General features: G+C 36.4%; 1 protein-coding gene across 1 annotated transcript in view; it reads right to left on the bottom strand.

Annotated features, from left to right (window-relative positions):
• The window catches only part of LIN9 (lin-9 DREAM MuvB core complex component), a 47,645-nt gene that overhangs the window by 15,039 nt on the left and 12,410 nt on the right, over positions 1 to 20,196 (bottom strand). The window contains exons 3-7 of the mRNA XM_019730928.3: positions 16,875 to 16,969; positions 15,299 to 15,403; positions 6,690 to 6,823; positions 5,211 to 5,336; positions 2,621 to 2,778 (exon numbers count right to left, since the gene is read on the bottom strand). Of these exons, the coding sequence (XP_019586487.1) occupies positions 2,621 to 2,778; positions 5,211 to 5,336; positions 6,690 to 6,823; positions 15,299 to 15,403; positions 16,875 to 16,969 (618 nt within the window). The remainder of the gene's footprint in view (positions 1 to 2,620; positions 2,779 to 5,210; positions 5,337 to 6,689; positions 6,824 to 15,298; positions 15,404 to 16,874; positions 16,970 to 20,196) is intronic.

The raw sequence follows: 20,196 nt of genomic DNA, 5'->3' as shown, positions 1-20,196 counted from the left end.
TGAGTGAAACAACGGGTGCAGTTCAACTTAAAAAACAAAACAAAACGAAAACGAGATACCACCTTACTCCAGTAAGAACAGCTATTATCAACAACTAATAACAAGTGTTGGAGAGAGTCTAGAGAAAAAGGAACCCTCATACACTGCCGGTAGAAATGTAAATTGGTACAGCCACTATGGAAAACAGTATGGAGGTTCCTAAAAAAATTAAGAATAGAATTACTATATGACCCAGCAATCCCTCTTCTGGGTATTTACCCCAAAAATTTGAAAAAATTTATTCATAAAGACATATGTGCTCCAATGAACATGGCAGCATTCTTCATGGTGGCCAAGACATGGAAACAACCAAAGTGTCCTTCAATAGATGATTGGATAAAGAAGATGTGGTACATATAGATGCAATAGAATACTATTCAGCCATGAAAAAAGATGAAATACCGCCATTTGCGACAACATGGATGGATCTTGAGAATATCATGCTAAGCGAAATAAAAGTCAGGTGAAAAAAGTCAAGAACCATATGATTTCACTCATATGTGGGATATAAAACTAAAAGCAACAAATGAACAAATAAGACAAAAACTCATAGACACAGACAACAGTATGGTGGTTACCAGAGGGAAAGAGGGGGGTGGTGGAGGTAGAAAAGAGTGCAGGGGGTCAAACACATGGTGACAGAAGGAGACTTGAGTTTGGGTGGTGAACACACAAAGAACTACACAGATGATGTATTATAGAACTGTGTACTTGAAACCTATATAATTTTAATCACCAATGTCACCCCAATAAATTTAATTTTCTGAAAAAAGGGGGGAAAAAAGACAAAGATGCTGAGCAGAAAAGAATGAACATACTAGGCCCAAGACTGCTATGTATCCTTAGTAAGACCTGCCTGCAAGGTTGGCAACTGGGAACTTGAATTTTCAGTGTTCCCACTGTTCCCATACTAATAAAGGTGCCTAGACTGTTTGTGAAAACAATGTCATTTATGTTGTACACCTGCTTTCCTTCAGGGAGTCTGGAATTCCAAAATGTGCTTTGCAAGGGTGACCAGCCCCCAGTAAATACCTTGGGGACTGAGCCTCTAATGAGTTACTTTGGTAGATAACATTTCACAAGTGTTATTACACCTTGTTGCTGGAGGAATTAAGTTTTGTGTAACACTAGAGGGAGGAGACTCTTGGAAGCTTGCACCTGGGTTTCCTCTGGACTTTTGCCCTGTGCACCTTTTCCCTTTGCTTATTTTGCTTTGCATCCTTCTCTACTAATAAGCCAAGGCTGTGACTGCTGAATGCCCTGAATCATTCTAGTGAATTACCATTGGGGTAGTGTTGGGGCCCCTCACATGAATGAAGTCTTATGTCACTATTATTTAAATCCAGACTGAAATAACATCAGCAAACATCCAGCAAGAGTGAAAAATATAAGAACAATAGTATTTAAGGCATTAAACTAAGCAATGTGACACATTTTATATGGACAAAAAAAAAGTACAATACACAGTATCACTTTAACAGAACACAAATATTCAATGCAAAACTATTTACAAGAATCAATTCATTAAAAATACACAATTGTAGGAGACTAAAATATGAAAACCAGCAGTTGCTGCAAGAGAGGGTAGATTAGATGTGGACTGGTGGGTAAAACACCGTGACTCTGCTAGTTAAAAGTGGTGAACTTGATCAGGAAAGAATAAGAAAAACCCAGTTTTGTAAGCCCAAAGTATAGCCCTGACTGAGGTGAGCAGCAGAATAGCCAGAAAGCTAACAGGGAGATCCTGGAAACTAGAGAGCCATAAAAGGGCAGAAATAAGCTCTCCACAAATCCCTGGCTAACTGGAAAACTATGTGAATGAGTGGGGTGATACCTAAGAGAGTGATAGAAGGCACAAGCTAAGGCTCCCTTTCCTTCAAAAAACATTCCGATTAATCCGGCCATTTCTCAAACTCTTTCAGTATACTTACTAACGTACCTACTCATGTATAAACACCTTGCTACTTCTTGTACCACATAAGTTGTAATTTTAGTTTACCAAATTACTGAATAAGATTAACTTAAATCTGAGGATTTGGTGGTACTTTCCTTCCATGTTATAACTGAAGATGTGATTCTACATATAGAATTCTATACATAGAATCACATCTATAAAATGACAAAATTTATACCCTTACAAAATTTTGAGCAAACAACCTAGCGAATAATTTAGTTTTATTGAGTCATTAGAAATGGACTATTTCTAGATCCAAAGATCACAAGAATAATGGTGTTTGTAGACTACTTAGATAAGACTAGTTAGAAAAGGAAAATAAATGATGTGGAAGCAAAAGAATAACTTTTAAAAAATTTAAATTTAAATAATACATAGCTATACTCATTCCAGTGAATTTAAAATTTCATCTTGAGGCAGTTTGTAGTAGGCATTGAGTTGAACCAGTACACTTTTTTTCAATTACTTTAAAAACCAGACTTCACAGATGAAGCAACAGTAACCTCTACAGTATATTGCTATAGAACTATAGTTTAAGCTTTTTAAATTTAAAAGCCATTTCTCTAATAGACATTATCTTGGTGAAAAAATACAAGTCAAAACATTAATAAGCTTATCTTCACTTACCTGTAACTTTGGTTCCAATAACCAGGGGCAAAGGAATTTCATCTGGGAGATCTTTGAATTGTGTAAGATCCGCAACTTTCCTTTGTTGTAAGAGCCTTATTTTCTGCCGTTTCTGTTTTAATGCTGATCTCTCTTCCTCAAAAAATGCAGAAGAACATCTAGAATAAATTATAAAAATCATATAAACTGATAACTATCCTACACAAAAACTTCAAATCAGACCATTTATCTCATTATTCCCTTTTTTCCCTCTCCTTCTTTCGAGTACTGTATTTAAAAATAAGTTCTTAGAAGTGTCCTTTCAAAGGTACCTTTACAGCTTTTTAAAAACAGGGCATTGCAAGACTCTACATTAAGCAAGTCTAGATTATTCCTTCCTATAAAGCAGAAGGATTTGGACACCATCCTTTGACAAAAGTGCATCTGGATCCCAGGTTTTCTCTTAGGGACAAAGTTCAATTTTAATATTATATTCAGACATTTTCCCTGTCACCCAGGGACCATACTAATATAGATATTAAAGATGAGACATGCCACTGTGTAAACTTTTAATTATTCTTATTGCCTTGAAGTATGAATACCGAATCTACTCTTATCTTTAGGGCCTGTCTTACTTTTATTTTCAAATTCTACAACAAACCAAAGATATTTAAACATAGGTTTCATGCCACAAAATATATATTCATAAAACCATCAGTCAAGATAATGAACATATGAAGACATCAATTACCCCCCAAATTTCCTGTGCCCTACTTTGCAATCCTCACACTTCTACACTCTCCTTTCCCAAGCAATCACTAAGTTGCTTTCTGTCATTATCATTTCTATCTTCTCTAGATTGCTACACAGTGATCTCAATATCCATCAAATAAATAATTTAACCCTCCTCTCCCCTACGTATTTGAGATACAACCACTGTTATCATGTATGAAATTCCCACAGATATCTGTGAGTCTATCTGGACTTTCTTTCCCTTTGAATTCATCTTTCTATTCATGCATCACTACCACAGTGTTTTAATTATGATCACTTTATAATCTATTTTAATATCTGATAAATGTAGTCTCCCTTCACTACTTTGCTTCTTCAGATTGTCTTGCTTGATTTCTCCTCTTTTAAATGTGAATTTTAGAATTGGTTCATGTAGTTAAGAAACAAAAAGGCCTACTGATATTTTTATGAAGACTATTTTAATTTACAGGTTAATTTAGGATTTGGAGTCTTCTTATCCAAGTCATGCTGTCTTTGCACTTCCTCATCTGCATCCTGCATATTTCCGGTTAAGTTCCTTCCTGGTGTTTCATCTTTTTTTTTTTTAAGGATATTTTAAAAAGTTTATTATATCAATAATCTGTATTGTACCTGGACTTCCTCAGAGAAAAGAAAAACTACAAACTTTTGTTAAAAATAAAGGTTTTAACTGTTAATTAGCCTTGATGAAGTAAAGGACTACAAGATTAAGCGATGTCATGGTAAGATAATCGAGGATAAATTAATGAGAGAAATATGACACTCTTAAACAAACTGCAGAATTATAACACAACAGTAAAATAAATAGTGACTACTATCCATTGTGATGGAAAATAATTAGAAATAGTGTAGCTCAATTTGCTCTAACATGTAGTCACAGCAAAAACACCCCAGATTACCCAAAGTGATTACCAAAGACCATAAATTACCAGTACGAAAACACTAACACATCACATTTTAATTTTGTTCTTGTAAATTAAGAAAATATTAAAAACATCATCAGCAAGTTTACCTTTAAATATAAGAGATAAAACACAATATTACCAGTTCAATTAAAATTTATTCTTGCATTTCATCACTATCTTCAGAAATCATTAAAACTAAATTTCATTTCTACTTATCCAAGTCACTTTATATTTCTAGGCCTTCCTTGAATTTTTCCAAGATTAAAAATTAAAAAAATCTTGCACATGCTTTTACTAGGAAGGCCGACATATTATGAGAACTAATGATCTAATTCTTTGAATATATTTCAAGATTCCACTCAAAAGTAATATAAGGTTTTGCAATGTGTTAGAAAGCAGGATAACACTGGATAAAGAAAAGTCATTTCACATGAAAAGTAATTCTCAGGAAGCAACACACTAGATTCACTTGATTTCTTTATTTATATAATAAAGTGAAATGCACTTGTGGAAAGGCTCCTGAGGTGATAAAAAGAGTTTCACAAAAGATAAGAATGTATATATAATCTTATAGCATCAATAAATACTTTTTAGTGCATTCTTAAATATTTTTTGGAACATAATGGGATATATATATACACACACACATATGTATATATATATTTATATATATATATACACACACATATATATACACAAACATATTCAAAAGCTTCATTTGATGTAAACAAAAATTAAATTGCACATTTAATTATAAGATGCATAAGTATAAAAATGTCATTAAAGTTGGTTAACAGGATATATTTAACATACAATTAATTATTCTGAAAAGTTATGTTTTGGTGCTAGTCCTTCGGAAGATTAAAAAAAATCAATATAGTAATGATCCTACCAATTTATACTGATTTTATTTTAAACAAAAACATTATTTTTACCTCCGTGGTTTTCCCATAAGCCGCCTGATTTTCCCCCATTCTACTCTTGTTAACTTTCTTGTTTTCAAATTAGGAAAAGATTCCTTTAGACATACACAGAAGTCATTATCACCTTCAAAGAGTGGTCTATAAAATAGAAATAGTATTTTAATGGTTAATACATAATGTGTTACTTAAGAGACTAAAATTCAAGATACACATTCCAATTTTCAACATCAAACTAATTACAAAACGCCAAACTTTCACTTCTACCCAAAACATATATACAATAGGTACATATTCAAAGTGCTAAAACTAAATCCTTGGCATTTGTAAAACAAATAATGTGTAAAAGTTGCTCAGGAAATACTGTCTGTGCTTGAGATGTCCAGGAGACACTGATTTTTGTTAAATCTCCTACCAGGAGTATGTCCTCTGGGAGGCTTTCCTGGCACTGGTATGTTATCTGGTTAGGATAAATAATGTTAGCTACAAAGTATCTCTCCCACAGGTAATCCATCATCAAGGAATCCTCTTTGAGAGTAAATCAGTTTTAGAAAAAGTGGAGGGATGGCTGGTTAGCTCAGTTGGTTAAAGCGTGGTGCTAATAACACCAAGGTTGCAGGTTCGATCCCTGTATGGGCCACTGTGAGCTGAAAAAAGAAAAGTGGAGCACTCTAGAGGGTTAGGTTAATTCTCAGGAATGCCAGAAGAACTCAGATCACACTAGGATACACTGAGAGCTCTCTTAAATCAATGGAAAATCTGTGGACACAAATAAAACAATTCTATTCATGAGTTTGGGCAACCAGGAACCAGTCTTAGCAATGAATGATCATGAATGTCTTGGGCTTAAATATGAATGTTAATGAGATTCACAAGCTTCAGAGCAGGCAACTTCTTTGGAAAGCAGAGAACGGAAGTAAATATAAGTAGCCAGCAAAGCAAGCACCAATGACTGGAATGGATTAGATTAGATTAAGATGGATTAGAAATCAGAATTTTTCCTTAGTAACTTCAGTTGAACAATTAGTTCTTATCCAAATCTCTTAATGTTCTATTTAAATATTTATGTATAAGTAAAGTGTGTAAATAGTATCCACCAAAGAGAAAGGCTACCCTCCTAAAAAAAGTTTATTGAATCAACTGTTTCTATTACACAGCACTTAAAAATCCCAAGATTTATAAAACAAGTCTCATTCATTGCTAATAATAGTGCTTTGTTTTAGAGATCTCCATTCCATAGTCTTTGTAAATTATAATATAGAAATTATACTTTCATTATTCACAAAAATGTGTAATAACTTCCTCCCCAAAAGAGAGAACGGGGAAGAAAACTATGAGAAATGGAAATGGGTCAAACCAGAATGAGGAATAGAAAAAGGAATTTAGGAAAAAATAGGATCAAAATACACCTACAGAAAAGGTTGTAGCTTGTAACGTTTGAAAAACTTAAATTTTGGTTCAAGTAATATTTGTGACATAAGCCATGATACATACTTATCTATATTTGAGTAAAACCACTCATATATGCACCATTTATGTGCTTTGGGAAGCTTGAGTAGGTTACGTAATCGAAAACCAATCTTCTGTGAGGCTTTCTTATCTGGTGTTGACACTGTTGCTGTAAATTTCTATACAATAAAAAAAACAGAGATTAATTAGTTCCATTAAGTAAAAATGAGCATCTATAACACTGAATACATTTGTCAAAAGGTAGACATGGTTAAGTACTAAAAAAGATTCAACAATATTCAACATGGAATTTTTTGTTATTATTTGACAAATAAACATTCTGATTAATTCTTACAAAGTTAAAGTCTCTAGTTTCATAACATATTCTGACAAGTAAGGTGAAATATTGGCCCCTACCACTGCAGTACAATTTCAATTAAGGTAGGAAGGAAGAAGATGCTTGTGAGAAATATTCCTAGGATTCTTGGGCCAGAAAAGACCAGTAAAAACTCTGCTATTACTGAGAGAGTGAGAGAAAACATGCAAGCAAGCACTAGGTCCAGGTTTCACCAGTAAATTCTGTATCAAACCAGAGCTCCAATGCTGTTAGAATGTTCCAAAATCACTGAAGAAGAAGAAAAAGTTTCTCAACTATTTTTATAAAGACAACGTAACATAGAAAACAAAATGTGCCCAAGTATAATATTAGGTTGGTGCAACAGTAATTGTGGTCTAAAAGGTTAAAAATAATTGCAAAAACCGCAATTACTTTTGCACCAACCTAATAAAAGAAATCCTCAGTAAATATCACTCATTTCTAATAATTTTAATAATGGTTGGAAAGATACTCTGTGTTCATGGATTACAAGAATTAATATTGTTAAAATGTCCGTATTACCCAAAATGATCTAAGATTTAATTGAATCCCTATTAAAATTCAAATGGCATTTTTCATAGAAATAGAAAAAACAATCCTAAAATTTGTATGGAACCACAAAAGACACCAAATACCCAAAGCAATCCTGATAAAGAAGGCTGGAGGCATCATGTTCCCTGATTTCAAACTATGTATATTACTCATATATTACAAAGCTATAGTAATCAAAAACAGTATGATAACTGGCACAAAAACAGACACATAGATCAATGGAATGGAACAGAGAGCCCAAATATAAACCCACATATGTGGTCAATTAATTTATGACAAAGGTGCCAAGAATATACAATGAAGAAAGCACAGTCTCTTCAATACATGGTGTTGGGAAAACTGGACAGACACAAAGAATGCAAAAGAGGATGTAAAGAATGAAACTGGATCACTGTCTTACACCAAACATAAAAACTAACAAAACGGATTCAAGACTTATAAAACCTGAAACCATAAAACTAGAAGAAAACAGAGGCAGTAAGCTCCTTGATATCGCTCTTGGTGATGATTTTTTGGATTTGACACCAAAAGCATAATCATCAAAAGCAAAAATTAACAAGTCAGGCTACATCAAACTAAAAAGCTTCTGCACAGTAAAGGAAACCATCAACAAAATGAAAAGGCGATTTACAGAATGGAAGAAACATGTGCAAATTGTATACCTGATAAAGAATTAATAACCAAAATATACAAAGAACTCATATAACTCAATAGCAAAACTCAAACAATCTGATTAAAATATGAGCAGAGGATCATTTTTCCAAAGAAGACATACAGAAGGCCAGCAGGTACATGAAAAGATGCTGACATCGCTAATCTCCAAAGAAATGCAGATCAAAACCAAAGTGAGATATCAGATCACCTGTTGGAATGGCCATTATCAAACAGACAAGAAATAATAAAGAGTTGGCGAGGATGTGGAGACAAGGGAACCCTTGTGTACTATTGGTGGGAAGGTAAACTGGTGCAGCCACTATGGAAAACATATGGAGGTTCCTCATAAAATTAAAAATAGAACTACCATATGATCTAGTAATTCCATTTCTTGGTATTTATCTGAAAGAAACAAAATCAGGATCTCAAAAAGACATCTGCTCCCCCATGCTCACTGCAGCATTATTTACAATAGCCAAGACATGGAAGCAACCTAAGTGTCCATCAATGGATGAAAGAATAAAAGAAAACGTGGTATATATTTATAATGGAATATTATTCAGCCATAAAAAAGAATGAAATCTTGCTATTTACAACAATATGGATGGACCTTGAGGGTATTATGCTAAGTGAAATAAATGAGACAGAGCAAGACAAATACTATACATGATCTCACTAATATGTATTACATAATCTAAAACAAAAAACAAAAAACGCCAAACTTACAGATACAGAGAATGGACTGGTGGTTGCCACAGGTGGGAGGTGGGGGAATGGGCAACATGGGTCAAAAGGTAGAAACAACCAGTTACAAAATAAATAAGTCACGAGGATGTAATATACAGCATAGTGACTATAGTTAATAACACTGTATTGCATATTTAAAAGTTACTAAGAGAGATTTTTAAAAGCTCTCATTATAAGAAAAAATATTTTTGTAATTGTGGTGACAAATGTTACCTAGAATTATTGTGGTGATCATTTTGCAATATATACAAATATGAAATCATTATAGTGTATACCTAAAAGTAATATAGTGTTATATCTCAATAGTTAAAAAGCTTAAAAAAAAGAAAGCTACCAGATAAACACCATCAGAACATCAAAAGAATACAATACAACCAAGTGGAATTTATGTCAAAAATGCAAGGATGGTCCAGTATTAAAAAACTATTAATGTAACTTGCCATTATCAATAAATCAAAACAATAAAAATCATATAATCATTTCCACTGATGCTAAAGACATTTGATAAAATTCAATATCCATTAAAACAACTCTTAATACAAAAGAAATAGAGGAAATCCCTGGAAAATGCAACATGCTAAAAGTTAAATGAGACAGCTAATGTAATGCTTGGAGGGAAACTTAATTTATTGGGTAAATGCCTATATTAGAAAAGAAGAAAGATCACAAATAAATAACCTACGCTTCCACTTTGAAAAACTAGGGAAAAAAAAGCAAAGAAAACCCAAAGCAAATAGAAAGAAGAAAATAATAAACAGCAGAAATAAATGAAATAGAAAAACAATAGAGAAAAATCAATGAAAACAAGTTCTTTGAAAAAATTAACAAAATTGACAAACTTTTAGTTAGACTGGCCAAGAAAATAAAAATAGATGGATACTTTCTTAATCTATAAAACACATTTCTCCCTATTCTAATCCAAAAGTCAGTATCATATTTAATGCTAAAATATTAAAAACATTTTCATTAAAGTGAGAAATATGACAAAGATGTTGATTATCACCACTATTTTGTAACACTGTTTTTGTCCTATTTATTTATTAACATTGTTTTGATGGAATTAGCCAATTCAATTAGATAACAGGAATAAAAATTTTAAGGGGAAGAAAACACTGCCATAATTTGCATTACCATTATGACTGCTCCGGAAAACTCAAGAAGTCAACCATCACCATTAAAAACAGTAAGATAATGGGCCGGCCTGGTGGCTCAGGCAGTTAGAGCTCCATGTTCCTAACTCCGAAGGCTGCAGGTACGATTTCCACATGGGCCAGTGGGCTCTCTACCACAAGGTTGCCTCAACTTCTCGACTCCAGCAAGGGATGGTGGGCTGTGCCCCCTGCAACTAGCAACGGCAACTGGACCTGGAGCTGAGCTGCGCCCTCCACAACTAAGACTGAAAGGACAACTTGAAGCTGAACGGCACCCTCCACAACTAAGATTGAAAGGACAACAACTTGACTTAGAAAAAAGTCCTGGAAATACACACTGTTCCCAATGAAGTCCTGTTCCCCTTCCCCAATAAAAATCTAAAAAAAAAATTAAAAAAAATAGTAAGATAATTTAATAAAGTGGATGAATACAAAGTTTATATACAAAAATCAGTATCTTTAAAAAAAATCACTATCTTTTCTGTATATAAATGAGAATTGGTTATACAATAAAACTGAAGAAATATCCTGCTTATGACAGCTAAAATGACAAGCACTAAGTATTAAATACCTAGGAATACACTTAAGAAATGTGCAAGACTGACATGGAAAAAATTTCAAAGTCTACTTAGGTACAGTAAGGCTTGAATAAGTGGAACTACAACCAGTTCTTGGATAGGTAGTCTCAATGTTACATATGTCAGACCTCATAAATCAATTTATAATATTAGTGAAATACCAATAAAACTTCCATCCAGATTTTTTTCCTAGTCAGGTTGAATCTGAAGTTTACATGGGAAAAAAAATGTGCAAGAATACTCAGGAAAGTCTAAAAAAAGAATACTGTCTTACCAGACATTAAAACACAATATAAAGGCACATTAAAACAATTTGATACTAGGACATACAGAGACATAATAGACATAAAGAGGTAAAAAGCCTAGAAATAAACTCAAATATATACAGGAATTTAGCTTGTGTTGCAGGCAGCATTTTAAATCAATGTATAAATGATGGATTACTCAGTAAATGTTACCAGGACAACAAAGTAGTCCTCTGGAAAAAAATTAGGTTGCAGCCTTACCTCATTCTTTACTCCAAAATAAATTCCAGATGGATTAAAGATTTAAACATTGAAAAAAACAAAATAAGAAATACGAGAGAATTCGAAAACTATAAATTTTAGACTAGGGAAGGTCTTTCTGAGAAGTCATAAAAAGAAAAGATAGTTTACATGTGACTCTTAAAATTTTTTTCAGTCCTCCACAGTGAAAAATACAGAAACAAAGTCAAAAGACAAACTATGAACTCTGAAAAAAATCACAACCAACATAAACAGTGAAAAGGCTAATAATATTCTTTTTTTTTTTTTTTAATTGGGGAACAGGGTGTTTTTCCAGGGCCCATCAGCTCCAAGTCGTTGTCCTTCAATCTAGTTGTAGAGGGAGCAGCTCACTGGCCCATTTGGGAATTGAACCGGCAACCCTGTTGTTCAGAGCTCGTGCTATAACCAACTGAGCCACCCGGCCGCCCCCAAATATTCTTAATATATACAAAATTCTGACAAACTAATAAGAAAATGGCCAACAATCTAATAGAATATGGGGAAAAGACAGTTTACAGGAAAGAAATAGTTTCTAAACATATATGAAAAATTTCTCAGTCACTCATAGATAAAATGTCAACTAAATAAGTAAGATGCTATTATGAATTCAGCAAAAATCTGGAAGTTTGGTTATATACTGAGTTGGAAAGCATTTGGAAAAATAGGTATGATGTATTGTTGGTAGAGAGTATAAACCAGTATAATTTCTTTGGAGAATAATTTGGCACTACTTAAAAAATGTTTAATGTGCATATCCACATTTTACGCATCTATCCTAGAAAGACACTTACAAATTTGTATGAACATGCTTGGGATGTTCACTACAGCATTGTTTGTAATAGTAAAAACTTAGAAACCACTTAAATACCCATAAGTAGGAGAATTTATAATGATAAATTATTTATAAATAAAAGATTGAATACTATATAACAGTAAAAAAAAAATATTGAAGCCTGATCTTCCTTCTTTCTTTCCTTCCTTCCCTCCCTCCCTCCCTTCTTCCCTCCCTCCCTCTAAATCAATCAGCACAGTCAGATCTCAAAAACAGACTTTTGAGTGAAAAAAAACAAATTACAGAATGATGCATGATACAATACCATCAAAATGATACTAAAAATGTAATTTTAAAACTACATATTTTGGGGTGGCCAGATGGCTCAGTTGGTTAGAGTGCAAGCTCTTAACACGAAGGTTGCCGGCCGGTTTGGTTCCCACATGGCGCAGTGAGCAGCAGTAGCTTTGAGCTTGGAGCTGGGCCAGCGGTGGGCGGCCAGTTTGTTCAGTGATTAAGGAGCATAGTGCTCATAACACCAAGATCCACGGTTCCATTCTCACATGGACCAGTGAGCTGCGCCCTCCATAACTAGATTGAAAACAATGACTTGGCTTGGAGCTGAACTATGCCCCCCACAACGAGATTGAAAAACAACGACTTGACATGGAGCTGATGGGTCTTGGAATGGCACACTGCTCGCTGTATTCCCCAATAAAAAACAAAAACAAACAAGAAAACCACATATTTTAAACAATACCTGATATTTTATATCAATGCATGAAGTTTTAGAAGTATTAAAAAGGTCAAAAAGAACAATCAAGCTAATTACAGTGGTTACCAGTAGATGAGGAAACTAGATCTGGAGGGTAAGTAGAGGTCAAAATAACTTTTTTTTTATTATAAACTTTTTACGTTGGAAAAATTGTAGATTTATAGAAAAGTTGTAAAGATAGTCGAGTTCTCATACACCCTTCACCTAGCTTTCCCTAATGTTAACATCTTATATAACCATGGCTTGTCAAAAATAAGAAATTAACATGGTACAATACTATTAACTAAAGTACAGGCTTTATTTGGATTTCACCAATTTTTCCACTAACGTTATTTTCTGTCCCAGCATCCAATTTAAGATACCACACTGCACTTAGAAAATTAACTTTCTAAGGTAAAAACACTTTTTTGTATGCCATGAGTTGTTAAGCATAAATAACAAATTACTATAAAATATTGTCAGAAAAAATGCTACTTTTCTTTCCAATGAGTTAATTGACCCAGATTTTTACATGAGGCTCATTGGATATAAAACTGTATTAAAAATCCCTTGTTGAGTGTGTGGAGAAATATATTCAAAATGTTAGTGAAATATAAACTACTACAACTTTTATGAATAGATTTTTTTGGTAGTATCTTCCAAAGTTTAAAAGTTAATAACCTTGTTGTAGCAATTACACTTCTAAGGGTTTATTCAACACATGGAAAAAGGAGTGACTGCTACTGGCCACATAGTTTCTTTTGTGGTGAGAAAAATGTTCTAAAATTGGTTGTGGTGGTGGTTGCTCAACTCTGTGCATACATTAAAATCATTGAATTATGCACTTTAAATAGATTAACTGTATAATATGTGAATTGTATCTTTTTTTTTAAATTATATCTTAATAAAGCTGTTAAAACAAAGAAACAAAAAAAGCAAGGCTCTGGAAACAGGATGCCTGCCATTTTAGTATCAGCTTCCTAGCTCTGTGATCTTAAGCAAGATACTTTTCTGTACATCTGTTTTCCCATCTGAAAAACGGGAAATATTATAATATAATAGTAACCTATCTCATTGGGATTGCCGAAGATTAAATCAAAGTAATACATACGAAGTGTTTAGAAAAGGACCTACTATATACTAAGAATTCAATAAAAGTCGGTTTTTATAATTTCACTACTGGACAGAGCTGTTTAAAGAAACACACAGACATACTACAACAGATTTAGAGGATGTGACTAGGAGGGTAAGGGAACGAGCCATGTCATGTAAATGAGATCAAAAGAACTAGGCATCTTAAGGCTAAAAAACAGAAAACTCAGAAGTCTCAGATCATGTTTGTCTTGTATTTTCTCTGCATTGCTCAGAAGTGGAAAGGACTTTGTCAAATAGTCCTAGAAGGGATGAGGTGGCTGGGGAGGAAGGCAGTGGATAGAGTTGGGACTGGATGGTTTTATAGTCATAAAGACCACAGTTTTCTGTACATTTGAAAATTTCCCTAAAAATTAGTTGGAGGAAAAAAAGAACTGAAAAAAAAAGAAAAATACAAACTTGGAAATTTAAAAAATCTAAACCGAGTTAAGTCGTTCAAATCATCCTAATATCACAGCTCTTCTAAAGTCAATGCAAGAAATAGTAGTTAACTATTTCTTAGATTCATTCAACTCTGTATCCAACACCTACGGAGTCAAGAAATGCATATTATGTATTTGTGCCAATTTTATAAAACTGAATTTTTGATGCTTATGTGCATTTGTCCTTGATGTTAAAAAAATTCAAAATACATTTTTATTTATTTTATAGAACATGAACATATTTTACTATTTGAAATTATCATACAGTAATGTAAGAGTTTTGGGTTTTGGGGGTTTTTTTCGGTAGGGCACATTGTTGGTCATGCCTTTAATCTATTTGATGATGCCCAATTCCTGGTTAAGAAAATCACTTCTACCACGGCCCATCTTACTAGAAAACCTTATTACACTTTTGGAAAAAAAGAAAGAAAGGGAAGTAGGGAATAACTATATCAAAATTAGTAAATTTGACAGAAAAATTACACTATTCTTGAAGTTAATATTTCCTTATCCAATTTTCACTCATTCCTTTGATTCTTACATGTCTGCTATCTTTTTTTTTTTTTTAAAAGATGCCAAAAATGAAAGAGATAAGATTTCAGGCTATCTATGTTCCTCTTCTGGATAAAGAAGTCCTCAACATCTTTCTCTCAGTGATAAAATAGAATCCCCTCTCATTTCCATGCAAAACTCCAAACTGATTCCATATTGCCAAATCCATTTGCTTCATGTCCACTATCTTCATGCTTAAAAGTGTGCATTTGTAAGATTGAGGACTGGCTTTCTATTCTGGTTTAAAGTCCATCAATAAAATAATGGTCTTTTCTAGGTAACTAAAATAGGAGCTGAGCTGGAGCACTGATTTAAAGAAAAGAATTTGTTACTCAAAATGTTAACAGAATAAACTATATTACTCTGAGCAATTGCTCACTTCCTATCACATGAAACAAAATTTTAGCACACACATACCTGTGGAACCATTGCAACCCTCTGGTTTCTTTTAGGTGATCTTGTATTTATTTGTCTGTCATCTTCATCAGAAAAGAGTCGACTTCGTTTTGAATTTCTGAAAGGCTATGATAGAAGTTTTTTAATAATGAAAAGACTGAACACTTCTCATTTTTGTTCCAAAATATAATTCTATACTTTGGATAATATAACTAACTGGATTATCAGCAGTATAGAGGATGAAGTATGGGGAATACAAAGTGCACAAAGTCAAATATAAATAATCTTAGACTTAGAAGGTAGTAAGACACATATTTATGCGATGTATTTATAAATGAAACACCTAGCTGATGATTAAAACTAGAATCCAAGTCTCCTTAGTACACTGGCAGCCTAGAATGGTGAAGACAGGAAAATAAATTCTGGAAATTCCAGTTCTCATTATGTTGGTGTTTGAATTAATACCAGTGGGTGTAACACATGATACATCTGTTGCACAGGGCTGGGCTGGGACAAAGTTCCTAGATCACTCTGGAGGGTAAATCTAAATGTATATACAATTATACTACATCTGCTGTCAGAAATTGTTAACTGAATTTCCTTTTGTAAATAAAAATACACGATACTTGATAAATGTGCGTATAAGTAACATTTTTAAGTACCCAAAGTACATCACACACTTAAGGGTCTAAAATATGAAAAATTTTACAATCCATCCGAGGTTCAGATGCTTCATTAATATTAATAGAACAACAGAAATAATATCCCAATAGTACCCAACAGCATCCTTTTTCAAATCCTTCTCCCATCATTCAAGACAGAGCTCCCTGCCTAGTTGGAATGGAGGTAGGTGTAGAGGGCTAGCAATATACGAGCAGCATCCAACTGGGTCAAGGCTAGAGGTATGGATCCTTGAAATTAAACCCACTGCGAGTCTCAACACTCCATAGTCCCGATAGGAAGTCCCTTCTCCCCTGACAATTGGTAGAGAGAAGGAAGAAAATGATGGTGATAGAACTGCTCGAGTGGGGAAAGTCCTGCACATGCCAGCTGCCCAGGCTACTACTGTGACCGCTGCTGTCTGTCCCAGATCCAGGCTTGTTTCATGACTGACCCCTAAACCCTCCTGGCGACCTGGCTAGGCATGGGAGGAGCCGAGGCCTCCAAATCATTAGCCATCCCAACTACACGCTCATCTCTACTTCCCAGCCCTAAATGCGCAAGGGTAATCCTGACCTACACAAGATTTTAGTATCTTACCATTTAGTTATGTATCTTTTCGTAGGGAATTAGAGCCATGTAACATTTTTCACGTTCTAAAAAAAGTACGATTTAGGGTTGTTGAAGTTTTTTTTGTTTTTGCCTATGTAAACAAACTGCAATGACTTAAAAATGTTTAATGACGACCAGATTATCACAGGCTACAGATTATTTATCAAAATGTGATCAAATACTGCTCAGTGACACTTGAGGACTCAAATGTTTGGAGTTGGGGAAAAACCTTGGAAAATTTTTACTGTGCTGTAAGAATCTGCACGTGACAATATAGAAAGAAAACATAGCTATATTCTAAAGTGTAAGAAAACTAATTCCTTACCATTTCCACAGCAGAGGCTGTATTCCTGCCTTTCCAAACAGGTGTTTTTTGTAAAGAACTGAACTTTTCATTCCATGTGTTAGATAAGCTTCCCTCTGTAATAAATAATTATTACTAATGAGATTTAAGCTTAGTTCAAAGGATTTCATACTATGAACACTGCCTTTTTAATAATAGTAATATACCTGAAATATTTAACAATATGGAAAACATACACTTAACCATAATAATTTTAGTTTACTACAGATAAAAAAATCTCTTCTGTATGATTTTTCAAACTCTCTAAATAATTTGACAAGGCAATGCATCTTGAAAGTATTAAATGTTCTTATTAAAACGGTGGCTTCCTTCTTTTTGGTTTTTAATAATTCCTCTATTCTAATTTGCCAAGAACTATCTCATAAGAACAATATAATTGAGAGGAGAGCAATGGCAAAAGCTCCTTTTAACTTTGAATTCAGAGCATATTTCTAAATGTTTTCTGCTTCAGTATACGAGACTCCTGATATCTAAAAGTGAAATGTGTGGAGTTTCTGTTTTCCTTTAACTCAAAGAAACATCTTCAGAGTTGTATGCAACCAGAAAAGATCCAATCAAGTAAGTGATTAGACATATTATGAAAATAAAGGGTGAGTTTAATTTTTATGTAAAGGATATGTTTATATATAGCGAGAGACATAGAAAACTGGGACAAGTATACCCAACATAGTTATTTTCATTTCTTTCTAGTTGCTTATCAGTATTTTCTAATTTTTCTATATGAAATTTACATTACTTATGTATGGTTTTTTAAAGAAAAATTATTTTAACATTGGGAAAAAATAATGAAATGCTTTTCCAGACATATATTTTAATACGTACAAAAGAAAAGAGGTTGGGGGGCAGCTGGATGGCTCAGTTGGTTAGAGCGCGAGCTCTTAACAAGGTTGCCAGTTCAATTCCCACATGGGATGGTGGGCTGCGCCCCCTGCAACTAAGATTGAAAATAGCAACTGGACTTGGAGCTGAGCTGCGCCCTCCACAACTAGATTGAAGGACAACGACTTGGAGCTGATGGGCCCTGGAGAAGCACACTGTTCCCCAGTAAAATCTTGAAGGGGAAGGGAAGGGAAGGGAAGGGAAGGGAAGGGAAGGGAAGGGAAGGGAAGGGAAGGAAGGGAAGGGAAGGGAAGGGAAGGGAAGGGAAGGGAAGGGAAGGGAAGGAAGGGAAGGAGGAAGGGAAGGGAAGGGAAGGGAAGGGAAGGGAAGGGAAGGGAAGGGAAGGGAAGGGAAGGGAAGGGAAGGGAAGGGAAGGGAAGGGAAGGGAAGGGAAGGGAAGGGAAGGGAAGGGAAGGGAAGGGAAGGGAAGGGAAGGGAAGGGAAGGGAAGGGAAGGGAGGGAAGGGAAGGGAAGGGAAGGGAAGGGAAGGGAAGGGAAGGGAAGGGAAGGGAAGGGAAGGGAAGGGAAGGGAAGGGAAGGGAAGGGAAGGGAAGGGAAGGGAAGGGAAGGGAAGGGAAGGGAAGGGAAGGGAAGGAAGGGAAGGGAAGGGAAGGGAAGGGAAGGGAAGGGAAGGGAAGGGAAGGGAAGGGAAGGGAAGGGAAGGGAAGGGAAGGGAAGGAAGGGAAGGGAAGGGAAGGGAAGGGAAGGGAAGGGAAGGGAAGGGAAGGGAAGGGAAGGGAAGGGAAGGGAAGGGAAGGGAAGGGAAGGGAAGGGAAGGGAAGGGAAGGGAAGGGAAGGGAAGGGAAGGGAAGGAAGGGAAGGGAAGGGAAGGGAAGGGAAGGGAAGGAAGGGAAGGGAAGGGAAGGGAAGGGAAGGGAAGGGAAGGGAAGGGAAGGGAAGGGAAGGGAAGGGAAGGGAAGGGAAGGGAAGGGAAGGGAAGGGAAGGGAAGGGAAGGGAAGGGAAGGGAAGGGAAGGAAGGGAAGGGAAGGGAAGGGAAGGGAAGGGAAGGGAAGGAAGGGAAGGGAAGGGAAGGGAAGGGAAGGGAAGGGAAGGGAAGGGAAGGGAAGGGAAGGGAAGGGAAGGGAAGGGAAGGGAAGGGAAGGGAAGGGAAGGGAAGGGAAGGAAGGAAGGGAAGGGAAGGGGGAAGGGAAGGGAAGGAAGGGAAGGAAGGAAGGGAAGGGAAGGGAAGGGAAGGGAAGGGAAGGGAAGGGAAGGGAAGGGAAGGGAAGGGAAGGGAAGGGAAGGGAAGGGAAGGGAAGGGAAGGGAAGGGAAGGGAAGGGAAGGGAAGGGAAGGGAAGGGAAGGGAAGGGAGGGAAGGGAAGGAAGGGAAGGGAAGGGAAGGGAAGGGAAGGGAAGGAAGGGAAGGGAAGGGAAGGGAAGGGAAGGGAAGGGAAGGGAAGGGAAGGGAATGGGAAGGAAGGGAAGGGAAGGGAAGGGAAGGGAAGGGAAGGGAAGGGAAGGGAAGGGAAGGGAAGGGAAGGGAAGGGAAGGGAAGGGAAGGAAGGGAAGGGAAGGGAAGGGAAGGGAAGGAAGGGAAGGGAAGGGAAGGAAGGGAGGAAGGGAAGGGAAGGGAAGGGAAGGGAAGGGAAGGGAAGGGAAGGGAAGGGAAGGGAAGGGAAGGGAAGGGAAGGGAAGGGAGGAAGGGAAGGGAAGGGAAGGGAAGGGAAGGGAAGGGGAAGGGAAGGGAAGGGAAGGGAAGGGAGGGAAGGGAAGGGAAGGGAAGGGAAGGAAGGGAAGGGAAGGGAAGGGAAGGGAAGGGAAGGGAAGGGAAGGGAAGGAAGGGAAGGGAAGGGAAGGGAAGGGAAGGGAAGGGGAAGGGAAGGAAGGAAGGGAAGGGAAGGGAAGGGAAGGGAAGGGAAGGGAAGGGAAGGAAGGGAAGGGAAGGGAAGGGAAAGGGAAGGGAAGGGAAGGGAAGGGAAGGGAAGGGAAGGGAAGGGAAGGGAAGGGAAGGGAAGGGAGGAAGGGAAGGGAAGGGAAGGGAAGGGAAGGGAAGGGAAGGAAGGGAAGGGAAGGAAGGGAAGGAAGGGAAGGGAAGGGAAGGGAAGGGAAGGGAAGGGAAGGGAAGGGAAGGGAAGGGAAGGGAAGGGAAGGGAAGGGAAGGGAAGGGAAGGGAAGGGAAGGGAAGGGAAGGGAAGGGAAGGGAAGGGAAGGAAGGGAAGGGAAGGGAAGGGAAGGAAGGAAGGGAAGGGAAGGAAGGGAAGGGAAGGGAAGGGAAGGGAGGAAGGGAAGGGAAGGGAAGGGAAAAGGGAAAAAAGAAAAGAGGTGGGATGGGGTTGATCTTGGCAGGCAAAGAAATTAGAATAATTCTGGAAGATAAGTGTTTCAAGCCAGACAAAAGTAGTTCTAAAAAACTAGAAGTACTAATGAACCTTTGAGACAACCTAGCTTGGTTCCAAATTTAC

The sequence above is a fragment of the Rhinolophus sinicus genome, chromosome 6 (assembly GCF_057876585.1).
Source record: "Rhinolophus sinicus isolate RSI-liver-muscle chromosome 6, RSI-T2T, whole genome shotgun sequence".
Classification (NCBI taxonomy): domain Eukaryota; kingdom Metazoa; phylum Chordata; class Mammalia; order Chiroptera; family Rhinolophidae; genus Rhinolophus; species Rhinolophus sinicus.
This window is presented reverse-complemented; position numbering and strand designations above follow the sequence as displayed.